This window comes from Pan troglodytes, chromosome 4 (genome assembly GCF_028858775.2).
Source record: "Pan troglodytes isolate AG18354 chromosome 4, NHGRI_mPanTro3-v2.0_pri, whole genome shotgun sequence".
Taxonomy (NCBI): Eukaryota; Metazoa; Chordata; class Mammalia; order Primates; family Hominidae; genus Pan; species Pan troglodytes.
The window spans coordinates 136,738,281-136,755,504 of record NC_072402.2 but is presented as its reverse complement, the minus strand read 5'-3'; the positions used below and the strand labels follow the sequence as shown (position 1 = coordinate 136,755,504).

The 17,224-nt window shown below is 42.8% G+C and overlaps 1 protein-coding gene across 1 annotated transcript in view; it reads left to right on the top strand.

Moving 5' to 3' along the window:
* SIL1 (SIL1 nucleotide exchange factor) overlaps positions 1-17,224 on the top strand; it is a gene marked incomplete at its 5' end in the record, with an annotated part of 179,223 nt that overhangs the window by 95,383 nt on the left and 66,616 nt on the right. Inside the window, 2 exon segments of the mRNA NM_001280399.1 lie at positions 3,842-4,033; positions 9,539-9,660. Coding sequence (NP_001267328.1) covers positions 3,842-4,033; positions 9,539-9,660 — 314 coding nt within the window.

Genomic DNA, 17,224 nt, shown 5'->3' with positions numbered 1-17,224 from the left:
TTATTTAGCACACTGTAATTTAAAACATTAGAAACATTTAGAATTATGCCGGGCACAATGGCTCACACCTGCAATCCTAGCACTTTGGGAGGATCGCTTGATTCTAGGAGTTTGAGACTAGCCTGGGCAACATAGCCTGGAAATGGTCTATGTTTTCTACAAAAAATAGTTTTTTTCTACCCCCCAAAAAAAAGAATTCTTTTTTTTTTTCTTGCTTGCTTTTTTTTTTTTTGACAGGGTCTCTGTCACCCAGGCTGGAGTGCAGTGGCAGGATTACAGCTCAAGTGATCCTCCCACCTCAGCCTCCCGGGTGGCTGGGACTACAGGTGTGTGCCACCATGCCACACCAAAAAATACATTTTTTTTTTTTTTTTGAGACAGAGTCTTGCTCTGTCGCCCACACGGGAGTACAGTGGTATGATCTTGGCTCACTGCAGCCTCCACCTCCCAGGTTCAAGTGATTGTCCTGCCCCAGCCTCCCAAGTTACAGGCATGTGTCACCATGCCTGGTCATTTTTGTATTTTTAGCAGAGAAGGGGTTTCATCTTCTCTCTAGTTTCACCTTCTCTAGTTGGCCAGGCTGGTTTTGAACTCCTGGCCTCAGGTGATCCACCTGCCTCGACCTTCCAAAGTGCTGAGATTACAGGCGTGAGCCACTGCGCCTGGCCAAAAAATTCAAATAATTTTTGTGTTTTTTGTACACACAGGGTTTTGCCATGTTGCCTAGGCTGTTCTCGAACTCCTGGCTCAAGCGATCCACCCACCTCAGCTTCCCAAAGTGCTGAGATTATAATCTAATTATAATCTAATCTCATTAGAAAGAAGTATGATAATTAGCCAAGAGAGAAAAGATGCTTGCTCTGTGTCACAATTTTTTTGGAGTCAGGGTCTCGCTCTATTGCTCAGGTTGAAGTGGTACGATCACAGCTCACTGCAGTCTCACCCTCCTGGACTCAAGTGATCCTCCCACCTCAGCCTGAGTAGTTAGGACTATGGGCACACATCACCATGCCTGGCTAAAATTTTTAGTTTTTACAGAAAACTAAAAAATTGGCTGGGTATGGTGGCCCACATCTGTAATCTCAGCACTTTGGGAGGCTGAGGTGGGTGGATCGCTTGAGCCAGGAGTTCAAGACCAGCCTGGGCAACATGGCGAAATCCCATGTCTACAAAAAACTAAAAATTTTAGCCAGGCGTGGTGACTTGTGCCTGTAGTCCTAACTACTCACGCTGGGGTGGAAGGATCACTTGAGTCCAGGAGGGTGAGACTGCAGCGAGCTGTGATTGTACCACTGCACTTCAACGTGAGCAATAGAGCGAGACCCTGACTCCAAAAAAATTATGACATAGAGCAAGCATCTTTTCTCTTTTGGCTAATTATCACACATCTTTCTAAGTATGGATGAGCCTCCAACATTTCACCCTTCGTACTTTCAATGTTGTGAAATTTCTCAGAGAGTTCCTGTAATGTGAAGTTTTTTGCCAGTGTCATTTCATCCTTTTTATCACTTTCCTAATTTGTGTCTGTAAGTTTGCCTTTGCTGAGTCCCTCTGTCTGCACATCTAGAGCTCATCAACAGTGGCAGTGTTAACATTCCCACAGTCAGCCATTTCTTCTATAACTCCATGTACATTCAATTCAAATTTCATTGCCAAAGTTACCACCTTTCATTTATTTGCTGCGCTTTCATCTTTGCTGGCCAGTTCTCTGTTTAAAAAAATAGAATTTAAAAAATATAAATACAGAGAGTCTCACTATATTGCCCAGACTGATCTGGAACTCCTGAGCTCAAGTTGTCCACCTGCCTTGGCCTCCCAAACTTCTAGGATTACAGGCATGAGCCACTGTGTATATAACATTTTTTAAATGCCAGAATTATAAACATGGAGAATAAATTAGTGACAACCAGGGCACAGGGATGTAACAGAGTAGCATGGGAGGATAAAGTATAACTGTAAAGGAGTAGTACATAGTAGATTATGTGATCATGGTGGGACAGTTCTCTAGCATGATTGTTCTGGTAGTTACACAAGTCTACATCTCAGGTAAAATTACATAGAATGATACACATACACACATACATGTAAGTGAGTATATGTAAAAACTGGTGAAATCCGAACAAGGTGTTTAGTCTAGTTAACAGTATGGTACCTGTGTCCTTTTCTTGATTTTGACATTGTATCCTTATGTAATATCCTTATGTAAAATGTTAACATTGAGGGAAGCTGAATGAAGGGTACATGACACTCTCTGTACTATTTTTTGTTATTTCTTGGGAATTTATAATTATTTCAAAGTAAAAGTTTTGTTTTGTTTTGTTTTGTTTTGTTTTGTTTTGTGATGGAGTCTCGCTCTGTCGCTCAGGCTGGAGTGCAGTGGCACGATCTCCGCTCACTGCAACCTCTGCCTTCTGGGTTCAAGCGATTCTCCTGCCTCAGCCTCCCGAGTAGCTGGGACTACAGGTGTGAGCCACCATGCCCAGCTAATTTTTGTATTTTTAGTAGAGATGGGGTTTCACCATATTGGTCAGGCTGGTCTTGAACTCCTGACCTCGTGATCTGCCTGCCTCGGCCTACCAAAGTGCTGGGATTACAGGTATGAGCCACTGTGCCCGGCCAAAACCTTTTTTTTTTTAAGGCCTTCTTGAGAGCCAGGCACACATCGTTTTTGTGAGACAGATGTCACTAGTTTCTTATTGTGCTCACTTGCCTATCATCTCACAGTTCTAGAAAGTGACTCAGCCTTCCCAGACCTCTTTGCTTGGCTTTGGCAGCCATCCAGAGACCTCTAGCTGGGTGCAGGGAGAGTATCTCATGTTATTTTAGCCCAGAGAATCAGGATGTGGCGCCCCATGGATGTGATTGCTCCGCTGGGAGCTTGGTCTTTTTTAAGAGAGGCTGATTCATTTCTTTGGTTGGTGTTTCTATGGAGTGCTTGTAACTGGGGAGAAAAACCCATAGGTAATAGATGAGCAATTTGGAGCTGACAGCTGTTCATCATCCGGCTTTTTATAAATATCTGTGCCTTTTAATTTTTCTTGGAAGACAGATACATAAGCCACTGTGACTTTTCAGACTCTCTTTATAGGCACTATCTTCTCAAATTGGGAAGAAAACAGTGTCACATGTATAAAATATTTAATTAAAGTCTTTTATTCACCTCTAATGTAACTTCATTTTTAAAGTTTTTATATGTGAGTGGAGTGGGGAAGGATTCAGAGAAAATTGTTCGAGATTTGAGTATAGTACATATAGTAATTTAGCCATTTCAAACAGTTGAACAAATTGTACACCTGTGGTTAGATTGACAGTAATGACAGTGATTTAATTTTCATCAGCAAATTGCTCCTGCTGTGACAGCTCTTACCCATAGTTTTCTATGTCCAAGTTTGCCTAAAATGTTGTTGGGTTGGGTAGGGCAAGGCCAAGATAGTCTATGATTGTGAAAAGTGGAGAAGCAGGGTGTGGGTTATTCTACCTTAGGTCTCAGCTGTTTCATATGCGGTTTGAGGTTGAAGATGAACTTGCATTACTTCCCCTTAACTCAGTGGTTGTGACAAAAAGCCTTTCTATTCTTCCTGAATATTGGAAATCGGACTTGAATAAGCGAACCTTGGAACATCTTGAGTGTGTTTTTAGAGCTGAGGCCTATATAGGCAGACTTTGAGGGCTGTCTTCTCTGGGCATCTTAGAAAGTATTAGTAGTTTTGATAGCATAGATAAGAGAAGACTGTGAGTCTTGGAGCAGCAGTTTTTTGAGGATGGGCATCCATGGTAGACCACAGACATCTTGGGGAGATGTCTCCAACCAATTTAATCATCTCTTTGCTGCTCTCCTTAGGCAAGGCAGGCTGAGGTAAAGCGGCTCTTCCGCCCCATTGAGGAACTGAAGAAAGACTTTGATGAGCTGAATGTTGTCATTGAGACTGACATGCAGATCATGGTACGGCTGATCAACAAGTTCAATAGTTCCAGCTCCAGTTTGGAAGAGAAGATTGCTGCGCTCTTTGATCTTGAATATTATGTCCATCAGGTACTGTATTTCTTCGTCCATAAGTCAGACTTTTAACAGCTCCAAAAATAAATCCCCCTTTCCTAAGCCCTAAGAAAATAGCATCAACATCTTTACTTCTCTCCCAGAGCACAGACTATTTTTAATCTAGTCTTGTTATCTTTTGTAGTAAGATACAGTCTTAGAGGCCAGAGCCAACTTCTTTTTCTTTTTTCGTCTGAGTCAGAGTCTCACTCGGTCACCCAGCCTGGAGTGTAGTGGCGCGATCTCGGCTCACTGCAACCTCCACCTCCTGGGTTCAAGCTATTCTCCTGCCTCAGCCTTCCGAGCAACAGGGATTACAGGTGTGCACCACCACGCCCAGCTAATTTTTTGTATTTTTGATAGAGATAGGGTTTCACTATGTTGGCCAGGCTGGTCTTGAACTCCTAACCTCAAGTGATCCACCCACCTTGTCCTCCCAAAGTGCTGGGATTACAGGCTTGAGCCACCATGCCTGGCCAGCCAACCTCTTTTTCATGTGGAGTGTTACCTTCTTTAGTACCTCTGAGGGTACCACAGAGATAAAATAGACATAGTCCTAGTTATGCAGCTTATAGCCTGGAAGAGGAAGTAATTGAATAATGAACAATTGAACAAATTAATTAAATAATGAGATAATTTAAGATTGTAATGAGGGCTCTAGAGGGTGATGTAAGAATATGTAACTGGAGAACTTAGAGCCTAGTCATGGATAATAAGGGAGGCTTCTCAGAGGATGTGACATTTAGGCCAAGCGTTATAGGATGATTGGGGTTGGCTGGGTGAAGAGGGGGGACTAGAGCAGGGGATGGCAAACTACTGCCCATAGGTCAAATCTGGCCCAACACCTCCTTTCCTAAATAAAATTTTATTGGGGCACAGCGACCCCTATTTGTTCATGCATTGTTTGTTGCTGTTTTTATGCCACAATGGCAGAATTGAGTAGTTGTGACAGAGACCATATGGCTCACAAAGTCAAAAATATTTACTACCAGGCCCTTTAGAAAAAGTTTGCCAATCCTTAGATTAGAGCATTCCAGCTAGAGGAAACAACATGTGCAGAGATTCTAGGGCAGGGACATGCTTGGGGAGATTGAGGGCCTGGAAAAGATTGGAGTGACTGGAGCACAGTGGCCTGGAGGGGAGCATAGATGAAGTGGGAAGGTTCGGGGGCTGGAGAGGTGAGGTTGGAGATATCATGCTCTTTATGATTTTAGCCTTGATCCTAAGAACCACTAGAGAGTTTGAAGCAGGGAAGTAACTGATCAGACTTATAATAACTAATATTTGTTGAGTGTTATCATATACCAGGCACTGCTTCAAGTGCTCTGTATGCATTAATTCATTGACTTCCGTGGCTGCCCTATGAGTAGGTACCACTATTAATCCCATTTTATAACCGAGGAAAATGAGGCACAGAGAGATTATGTAATTGCTCAAGATCATCCAGCCTAGTGAGTGGTAGAGCTGGAATTTGCAGCAAGGTCTGTCTGACCCTAAACTCTGTGCTCTAAAACTTTTGGCCACTCTGTTTCTCAAAGGCAACTGGTACCTTTTGAATTAAGCTCAAAAGGTGGAGCTAACAAGGAGCCAATAAAAGCCATTGATTTATTCAATAAATAAATCAAGTGTCTACTAACTCCCAGGCACTGTTCCAGGCACTTGAGATACGTCTATGAACAAAATTAGGGCTTAACCTTCTAGCAGAAGCAGATAGACAAGCATAAGAAAGAAGTAATTATATGTAATATGTTTGTAGGTGATAAATATTGTAGAAAAATAAAAACTACGGCGAGATAGGAACTGGCAGCATTGAGAAGGGGCATCTCTGGCTGGAGGAAGAGCAAGTGCAGAAGCCCGGTGGTGGGAACATGCCTAGTGTGTTTGAATCAGCTGGAGCTGAGAGCGGGCAGAGGAGAAGTACATACAGCTCAGAGAGATAATGGGAGGAAGAATATAGAGGGCCTGTAGGCCATGGAAAAGAGTGAACTTGGATATTATTGAAGGATATTGAGCAGAAGAATGATGTGATCTGACTTACTTTTAAAAGGATTCCTCCAGCTACTGTGTTGAGAATTAGACTGCAGGTGGGGGGCTTGGTAGAAGCAGAGACCAGATAGGAGGCTATTGCAGTAATCCAGACTAGGGGCAACAGTGGCCCAGGAGGCTGTGTAATCATAATCAAAGGCTTGTTTGAGATCCTTGTCAAGACACAGATCCTCAATGTCCTCCCATGCACCATGCACGACAGTGCCCTTGTTCTCTGTAAACTGGGCTAAAAGACATGCTTTCTTCCTTTAGGATTTTGCCAGCATCTGTGGTGAAAGAGGATGAGTATGCACTGTATCCATAGGAATTATGGGGCAGCCTCTTCATCTTCTTTCTCTGCTCATAACTCTTTCTCAGGCCTCAAATAGCAGGACTCTGATCCTCTTAGAGAAAAAAAATGAACCTCGGTTCTCTTTCCCCTTTCCAGTCTTACTCTCCAGGGTAAAAACCAAGAACTCCAACAGCTTTTCCATTAGAGATATTTAAAGGATTAAGGATATAAGGGGTTATTTGCCAACTCAGTCCTCCTTTGATGTTGACAGCTTCTATTTTTTCTCATCTTAACATATTTGGATGAATCTTTAGGTATCAGGTCACCATGGGCTCTTGCACATGAAACACCAAAATGACTGGAGAGCTTATCATACCTGGAAGGGCGTGAGTCCACAGGAGGCTTGGGCTAGCATTGCCCCAACAAAGTTCTTTGTTTTCCCTTGTAGGCTCTTTGTCACTTGGCAGTGTCTTCCCTAAGGTGACATCCCCATTCTGCTTTCACAGGCCACCTCACCAGACCCATCCTGAGGTCATCCCAAAATCAGTCCCTGGCAGAAGCCAAATTTGTCTGTTGGCAGAGAAACGTTCTGGATCATTGGTGTTTTGACTGGAAGGGCTGGTGCATCAGGCTGCCATGCAGCAATGTTAAGCTGTGATTTCACTGGGGGATTAAGTAAGACACAACTCGGCCCGAGTCCCAGTTGTGATGGGGGCTTGGGGTGATGTAGTACTAGTTTTAAGGAAGATGGCACTTTCCTAGCCAGGATCTTCCCCAGTCCTTTCTCATTCCAGACTCACTGAATGGTGGTTTGAGGAGCTGTAGGCTCCAAGGACCCAAACCAGGTCTGCCAGGCTTCCTCACAGCCATATTTGAATTATTAAACAGGATATGTGAAAAGCAAAACCTTGTGTGTGGAAACAGATGGTGAGTTATTTATGAGGAGCGGCCTCCGTCCGCCCCATCTACCTCGGGCAGTACATTTGCCTTCTCCCACATGTCTCCTCAGCTGTGTGCCACCATTTTTCCCCTTCGCTGTTTCACATTCTCTCATTGTCTTATCAGTGCCCTGCTTCTTTCCTTTCCTCCAGGGTGTTGGCATAGTTCCCTCCTGCACTCCCTCCTCCTCTTCCTCTCTGCCTGTCCCACCCCACCCCGAAGGCAGCCTGAGAACAGTTTTGGCCCCAGACCGAGATGGGGAGCTGTGGACCTGGGCTATGGTCATGGTTTCTCCTGTATGTCACCAGGGGGGCCCAGCTTTTGATGTGCACTGGGCAGAATGAATCGTTTCTTCCTCACTGTTAGTGAAATAAACCATGAGAAAACATCCCAAAAAGGCTGAAGTGCTTATATAAATGTCTGCATTTCTATCATGCTGAATTATCATTGTAGTAATAGTAGATAAACTGACTCTAGAACAGAAGGTCCATGACTCTGGGCTGTGTTGCTTTGGAGCTGACCGAGTGGCAGCTGCTCTGCTAGGAACTCATACCAGCTTTATAAGTGGCCATTCCAGGCGTGGTATGACAGGATTCTGAGCCATAGTTTTGTATCCAGAAAACCCAGAGGAAGGACAACCAAAGAATAGGTAGTGAATTCTTATATTGTAAAATTAGAGCATGTAGGGAAGGAAGGAAGGTGCTTATGTCAGCAAAGCACCCAACCCTGAGTCTCCTTAGTTAGCTGGGCTGTGGCTCAACCAGTTATTCCTCTTCATAAGAACAGTTTGGGGCAGAAAAATGTCCATGGCCTGGAGCCACATGGCAGAGCAGACTTCATGCTTACTTCACAACCTGGTTTAGCCATTACTTCATGTCTGTGGTACCAGAGGCCCATTCATTTTGTTGGCACAGATACCCCAGATTGCCTTTTTATTCACACTGGAGCTTTATTTCAGGAACATTCTTTTCTGATCAAATTCATACTCATTAATGCAACAGTTATTCATTGAACACCTAACCATATGCTCAGCACCATCCTAGTCCCTGGTGCTACAAGCGTGGACAGACAGACAAAACCCCTGCTGTCATGGAGATTCCATCCAAATGTGTATGAATATGATCTTTCAAGTGGCAACAACAGGCTAGGCCACCACAAAACACTAGCATATTCAAATACCAATCCTCACACTTGATTTCTCTGTCAGAGCCCTCTCCTAGTTCAGAGAGGCAAGGACGCAGTTGGGAAGGGGCCCTGTGGAATCTGGAGGAGAAAGATGGGTAGCAGCCACAGTTGTTGGGCTTCAGCTTCCTGAGTTTTCCTCATGATTGATAGAGTGGGATTAGCATATGGGCAAGATGCAGCCTTTGTGGCAACAAAGATATATTCGAGGGAGACTGTAGCGGGTACATGTAGAAAACAGGATCCAGTGACCTTTCTGAGGAAAGGGAGTTGTCTTGTTCCAGGGTACTAATAAACCGTGGGTAATGAGATCCGCTATAGAGTAAAAGAGAGAATCTGGACTTGGGGATTTGGAGCTTAAATGATAGCCTAGACCAATGCTGTTGAATAGAACTTTATGTAATGATAGAAATGTTCTGCACTGTCTGATACATAGCCACTAGCCAGTAGCACAGGCTTAGACAGAAACCTTTGGGAGAGCGATTTTCTTGCATATTTTATCATGAATGTCTTCAGATGCAGTCAACCTGAGATGCAAGAGAAAGGTACTATTGTTATTCCCCCCTCCCCAGCACTCTTACGGCAACCCCCCTCCCAACAACAGGGCTCCTTTTATAGTCCCTAGCTTCTAATTTAAAATCAGCTTTAAAAATCTGCCTCCACTGTCCCCATTGGGATTGGACATCAGCAGGAAGCATGGCACCATTTAGTGGTGCTGATGACGCCAGATTCTTTGTGTTAACAGCTTGTACATTAGGAGTAAGCTTTGTGACTCATTATGATATTAGAATTTTCCAGGACATGTTTGGCATAAGCAATAGCTAGGTGTCATTTCCGCTGATTCCCACGCAGGTGCTCATCAATCGTGTTAGATGAATTAGGAGTTCTCAAATTTAAGAGTATTAAAAAATTGGTTTTTACAAACCTTTTCTTAGTCAAAAAGGCCATTATTGCTTTTTTATGGCTTTTTAATTTGTTTTTGGATAGTCACCAAAAGAAAGGCTCTTAGAACAGCTTTCCTGTCCCTGATGGCTATGCTGTACTAAGCAGTGGCTCTGTTGCAGATGGACAATGCGCAGGACCTGCTTTCCTTTGGTGGTCTTCAAGTGGTGATCAATGGGCTGAACAGCACAGAGCCCCTCGTGAAGGAGTATGCTGCGTTTGTGCTGGGCGCTGCCTTTTCCAGGTGAGCAGTATAATGGACGTCCCAATGGCCAGAATTGCTTGGCCTGATCTGCTTGGAAGAAGGGTACACTTGAATATGCCTGTTTCTACTGACATTTCAGTGTCATCTCAATGAAACTAGAGTAAAATTTGATTCTGCCCTTATTCCAAGTAGATAGGAATTTTTACCCATGTTGTCACCATCTGTGACTCTCTGTTCCCCCATCTTATGTGTATGGACATTTAATAACACATCTTAGGTCACATTCTCTGTTTTATTCAAAGCTTGTAAAAAGTTAGACCAACTATAAATAGTAGAGAGGGAGGGGAATAAACAAGAGTAGATCTTTTGGCAGTAAAGCTACATCTAGTGACGAATAAATGATGAGCCTGACCAAGGGGGTGCTTTCAGGGAGGAATGTGTCTTGCCCTAGTTGTCTGGAACCAATGTACATGCTGTCAGATTATCGCCCTCTCTAGGTTGGGAATTGTTGAGAATTTCAGTTAGTCTGGCTTGTGACGGAAGACTGATAAGGCAAGAGGAGTGGGGAGGTAGCATCTCGAAAGAGTAGATGCCAAAAGATATGTAGGCACCACATCATTCTACACCGCCTGCAAAGGTCAAGATATCTGCATGCTGCAATTGGTCCATTGGAGCTATTGTTCCTCCCATTTTTGAAAATCTGCTCTTAGGACCATTTGTGCCTTTAAAACAGGAACAAATATTCTGATTCTTGCTGCAAGGGCATGGGTGGAGGCTATTAGATGCTTAGATGCAGGTCACGATGTTACAGGAGAAAAGCTATTCTGAACATATTTACCATTATAGGCTTTGTTTCGAGAAGATTTCCTTTGTGCTTTATCTGTGCTTGTTTTTTAAATCAGAATCTCAGTCTGATGCTCTCTCACTCTGAAAGGAATTCAGCATATTTTCTTAGTAAGTTGAAGGGCAGAGCTGGGAAAGCTGGAGGAGTTGTTCCATGAGGAGAGGCACTGCCGGCCTTTGTTTCCATTATCACCACTCTGCCTGGATCTTCAAGCCCTGGCTCCCTGTGTTGGTGGTGTTGACAGTCAAGGCTCTGGCCTCAAGGGCAACTCCACCTCCCTTGGTCTCACCTCCCAGAACCAAAGTCTCCCAGGAAGCCCAGGGAAATCTCCTGTGCAGCCACTGGAAAGATGGAAAATCTGCATGTTTGATGTTAGTATCTGCGGTTTCAGTCATGAGGAAGTCCAGGAAATCCAGGGTCTTAGCCTTATAAGGCTTTAGAGGCTTGAGAACTTACTAAAGCTCACTATTTACTTCTCAGGCCAGAAAAGAACTAAATCCAACATTATTAACCTCTCTCCAGACCCTTTTTGGAAATCTTTGCCTTACTCCCGAGTACTTTTATTCTACCTTTAATATGAACAAATTATCCTATATGTCCCTTGCCATTGCTTCTGGAAATACATTACTTGGGGGAAACTGTGTAGCATTTTCATGTCACATCCTAGTTAAAGGGGACTAATTAAGTGACTTGAGAAACATGCGTTGGGCCTGCTTTGCAGACCCGTAACTCACCCAGGGGTTGTGCCAATGTGTGGTGTTATTAAGACTTTTCTGTGATTGTATTAGCTTAAGACCATGTTAACATTTATGCAGCATCAACTAAAATTTAAATAGAGATAAATATAAAATATTGCAATTTAGTGTTTTGGTGGCAAGCAAACTGCTGTATTCAAAATGTTCTAGCTAGGTTTTTGATGGCTCACTGGAGGGCTGTTACCGTGACAGCATGGTATGGCGCCAGAGCTTTTGGAAGCCAACAGCAGGCTCCCAAACACCATGGAAATGTCAATGTTTTCTGCAAAGAGGAACTTGATGCAAGGTAAGGATATTTCTACATGGAGAGGTAGGTTTCAGTACTCTAGTCTGATATTCATCATTTACTCTTCATGTCTTAAGTATTGGCTCTGCACCTCTGTAACCGCTTCCAGTATACAGGTGTGTATACACCTGCCACACATGTGCACAAATACACAACACAGTGATGGGATGAGCTTGCTCTTTATCAAGAGGGTGTTCAGGTGATAGTGAGCACTCTGGAATCATGGAGTCCTAGCACTGGGGATAGTATCTAGAAGATATTCTTTCTAGTTTTCTGCTGATGGGCATGAATACTGCTCAGTCAGTCCAGATGTTTGGGTATTTAGGAGGATTAGGCAGACCACTGGACCTACAGTCAATCTAGTTTCAAGTTTAGTTTCTACCATTTCCTATCTGTGTGCCCATGGACAACCTTTCTAAGCCTCACCTTTTTCTTTCGTTAACAGGGAACAATAGTAGGTGTTCTCTGCATTTCATAAAATTGAGTGAGTATCAAATAATATACAATGACCTGTGAAAACGGTTGTAAAGCACCTGTCAATGACAAGATGGTATCAATATCATCCCCCTCATCAGGATGTGTCCTTTATAGTATGAGTTTCTGCTATAGTAATTCTTATTTCTTTTCTTTCTGCAATAAAAACCTTTATCTTCCTCATTTTCTCTTCTGTTAAGTCGCTTATATTCTACCATGTATCTCTTGGTGCTACCCTTTTTTTTTTTTTTTTTTTTTTTGAGTCAGGGTCTCATTCTTTTCACTCAGGCTGGAGTACAGTGGCCCGATCTCGGCTCACTGCAACCTCTGCCTCCTGGGCTCAGGTGATCCTTCCACCTCAGCCATCTCTGTAGCTGGGACTACAGGTACGCGGCACCACATCTGGCTAATTTTTATAATTTTTGTAGAGGCAAGGTTTCACCATGTTGTCCAGGCCAGTCTCCCGGACTCAAGCAATCTGTCCATGTTGGCTTCCCAAAGTGCTGGGCTTACAGGCATGAGCCACCATGTCCGGTCTCTTGTTGCTAATCCTGCTGCTTCATTGAGGGCATTTATTTGCCTGCTTGGGTTAATTGCTTAATAAGGTTTTGATATACATTTTTGTGGATGAAGAGATCTATTTCCTGGTGTTAAACATGAAGCAGTTATTCCAAGATCGAGAAGAGAGAGTACATGTAAATGTAATTGACATGACTACTAAATGTTACATGACCACTGAAATAAAGTTTATTTAAATACTATTCACACTTATATATGGGTCACACACATTCATTTTCCTGTTTTTGCCCACATATAAGGCAGGTCAAGCTCTTACATAAAAAGATATGCAGGGGTAGGGGTGCTGATGCTTTTAGCAGCTTCGTCTTTTAATGGTTTTTCTTTTATCTCAAACCTGCTTTCTCCTTCTTCAAGTAAATACTTTCATTGGCCTTTCTGTGACCTGATTTAATCTCATAATGGCACTTGTGTGTGTCTGTCTGCAGTCTGACCTACCAGGAGTCTCTGGAGTTCCAGACAAGTCATTTGTGTTTCTGTATAAGGGGAGTCTCGAAAAGGCTTTGTGAATTTCAGAGGCCAGGCAGCCTTCTGTAATCTGGTTTTGGTTCTTAGCAAACTAGCCGCCTGCTTTTGTTTTCCTCTTAGCTCCCTATATATCTCCTTTACCTCGTAACTGTCAGGAGTTAAACTATCAAGTAACTAGTATGCCTGCCCCATGTAACACTGACTTTGCTGTTCTCATGCCCCTGCCTCAGTCACCTTTGGAGTCCTGTATCCTTCTTTAATAACCCATGTTCTCATCTGCACATGTATGAATTACTATGCAATTACATGGGCTTATAAGCATTCATGTTTGCAGTACTTTTGAACTTTCCACAGTTTGCAGGATGTCATGGAACTGAACCTAGTACAAAAAAGGATGTACATGTGCCATTAGTCATGGTGAGATTATGTACTTTTACAATGGATCCCCAGAACAGGATTCTGTTCTTCCCCCTTTATCCTTGGCATCATCCTTGGAACCTCCTTGGCAGATTTTGGGTTATATATATCCCTTTATAAAATGAACGTATCCCCCTCCCCCAACCTTGTCCCCTCTCACCTCATGCTTTGTTGGCTCTCTTAATTTCCTTAGTTGTGCTCTTCCTGCTGAGGGTTTACCAATTAATTTTAACTCTTTGAACCTGGGTGCAATGGCTTACGCCCATAATTCCAGCACTTTGGGAGGCCACGGCAGGTGGATTGCTTGAGCCAGGGTTCAAGACCAACCTGGGCAACATGGTGAAACCCTGTCTCTACAAAAAATACAAAAATTAGCTGGGCATGGTAGCATGTGCCTGTGGTCCCAGCTATGCTACTCGGGAGGCTGAAGTGGGAGGATTGCTTGAACTTGGAAAGTCAAGGCTGCAGTGAGCCATGATCATACCATTGCACTCCAGCCTAGGTGACAGAGTGAGGCCCTGTCGGGGGGGGAAGAATAGACAGAAAGGAATACAAATGAGTGCACATGAGCATTAAATTAATGTACTTGAAACTACTATTCCTACAATCTGGTTTCTGTCCCTGAAATTTTTCAAGAGTACTATCCCTGAAATTTTTCAAGAGTACTTTGTCATCATTGGCATCTTTGTGGCAGTCAAACTGTTGGCTGCCACTTTCCTTAGGGAACTTTACCTCTTGGCTGCCATGTCATTATAGTCCCTTGGTTTGGGGATGATTGTAATTAATCACTCACTCCCCTTTTCCTTTTTTGGCAACATCATCATCTTACTATCTTCTGTTAATAATTGTAGCTATTCACAAAGATTCCTCCAGCCTTGTCCTCCTTCTCTCTTTTCATTTTCTCCCATAATGGTACTATCTATTCCTGTGGTTTCGAATCCAACCTCACTGTGGATGACTCTAGTGTCTACATTTAAGTCCAGCCTTTCTCCTATGGTCTTCTACGTTTCTACCACACTGTCTCATCGCACCTCAAACTCAAGAAAGTGGAACTCATTATTGTTTCACAAACTAGATTTTTCCTCCCACATTCTCTTTTTATCTGTTCTTGGCATTGTGATTATTGTAGTTCTCCAAGCTTGAAACTTTTGAGTGATATTTGAGTCTACTTCCTTCTTCACTTTCTCATTAACTTAGTGAACAAGTCCTGTGGATTTTAATTTCTACTATTGTTGTCTACTAGACAATCATTCCCCATTTTTCTGGTTTTTAAGGTTTTTTTTTTAGAGACAGGGTCACACTGTGTTGCCCAGGCTGGAGTGCAGGGGCTCTTCACAGGTGTGATCATAGCATACTACAGCTTGAACTCCTGGGCTCAAGCAGTCTTCTTGCCCCAGCTTTCTGAGTGGCTGGGATTACAGGTATGCATCACTGTGCCTGGCCTCCCCCTTTTTCATCTACTAAGGAACCTCGATAATGTGAGGGCAGCAACATGTTTAGGCAGAAGATTCCCTTCCCCAGTTCTAGGACATGAGCTATGAATGGTCTAAAGCAAGCATGGAAATCCCATTCTCTATGGATGTGTATTAGTTTAGAGATGGCCATGTGGCCCAGTTCTGACCAATGAGACATAAAGAGATGTTTGCTTGGAAGCCTCTGGGAAGGATTTTGTTCTTATAATAAGATAGTAAGGAGACCCTACCCACTTCTTCCTGCCTTGACTGCAGCTGTCTTGGAGCTGCAGCAGCTATCTTGGACCAGTGAGGTGAGAAGCACAAGAACAAAAAGCCAACATGCTGAGGAGGATAATAGAGGCGAAAGACAGGAGGAGGAAACTGGGTTATTTATGATGTAGTTTAGCCACTTTCATGATTTTGGAACCATCTACTTCCAGATTTTTCTTATGAGAGGTAATGAAATGTCTTTGTTTTTTAAGATCAATGTTAATCATGATTCCATTACTTGCAACTGAGCATATATTCATATTGATATGAATTCATTTGGATATTTCCAAAATCCCTCTCAGATCTTTTAAATGAAAAAAAAAATCCTGTTGATCTTCATAGCATTCATCTCAATTTGCAGTTATATATTTGGTTGGTTACCTGTTTACTGTTAATCTCCCTTATTAGATAGTACTTAGGGGATAAGATCCCTTTTCTATCTTTATTCTGCTGTCTCTCTAATATATAGCATAGGACCTAGTATTGGGTGGGTGCTCAGGAAATAATTATTGAATGAATACATGAAAAACAAAGGAATAAATTGATACCTTGGACATGAATTGTTTTTCAGAGAACGTTGGAGGCTGAGTGGACGGTGCTGTTTTTATTATTAATGATGTAATCATGGATGATTCAGATACCGCACCTTGACCCTTTAAAATCTAAGGCCATGGAAATGAGTGTATAGCCCCACTGGCTGAAGGCCCAGAAAATAGAAGGTTGGAGATTGGGATGAGGTCACACACTGGAGATGCCAGTGTTTGAATAAAAGTTCAAATGTGACCCCTAGGACTTGTCTGACCTCTTGTCTCTAGTAGCTCATTTTTCCACACTCTTATAGTGACAAGAGAGGTGCTCAAGCCTTTTGCATCTGATAAACTGATTAGCATATTAACCGAGATTGGCCTAGGAAATTGGATAGTCATAGCTCTCTTAAGCTACATTCAAAGTCTGATTACTTTTTTCAAATGGCAAATAATGACAAATGGAAAATGACCTCTGACTCTGACCAGCTATCCTGAGTACTGCAGAAACTAAGCCTTCATTCTGGGGAGGGAGGCACCACTTTGCTTAATAAACTTGTCCCTTCAGCATTTCGCTTGAATTTGTCTTTGCGATGTACCTCTGCCTTCTCCACATCCTCTATGTGGCTGTCTTCAGATTTTTTCACTACTATCCCCTTCTTAATTTCTTCCTTACATAACTCTCAGCACACAAAGTTCTTTGTTTTATCATCATCTTTATTAGCATTTGTTGTTGGACTCCTAAACTGACTCTTTTTTTTTTTTTTTTTGAGACGAAGTTTCACTCTTGTTGCCCAGGCTGGGGTGCAATGACGTGATCTTGGCTCACTGTAACTTCTGCTTCCTGGGTTCAAGTAATTTTCCTGCCTCAGCCTCCCGAGTAGCTGGGATTACAGGTGTGTGCCACCACGCCCGGCTAATTTTGTATTTTTAGTAGAGATGGGGTTTCTCCATGTTGGTCAGGCTGGTCTCGAACTCCAGACCTCAGGTGATCCACCTGCCTCGGCCTCCCAGAGTGCTGGGAAAACTGACTCTTTAATACATCTACTTCTCTGTTGTAAGCCAGTTCTTTCATCTATCTCCCCAACAAGATTGAAGGCTTCTTGAGCATGGGAACTGGTATTCAAGTCTGTGGTGCTCACAGCACCTTATAGAGGGTAAGTTTCATGTGGATGCTTTTAACATAAATGGTCTAACACAAAAATTGAAGTCACCAAAAATTGGTGGGAGAAAGAAAGCCACCAAGAGCAAGGAGGCTTTAAAATTTTTCTGTGCTTTGAGTTTGTTTGATTTTTCTTCCAGTGAGTATGTATTATTTTTGTAATTAACATTTAAATGGTGAGTGATGAAACAAAGCAAAACAGCACTGGGAGACTTCTCAATCTATCAAATAGCACGTTTCCCAAGAAACTCTCTTAGTTCAAATACCTGAAGATGTTGTATTAAATACTTAAACATTTCTTTAAATGCTTAATTCAGCCAACAAGAAACTGTAGAGCCACTGCTCTGTGTAACTGCAGGGGAATTTAATAATG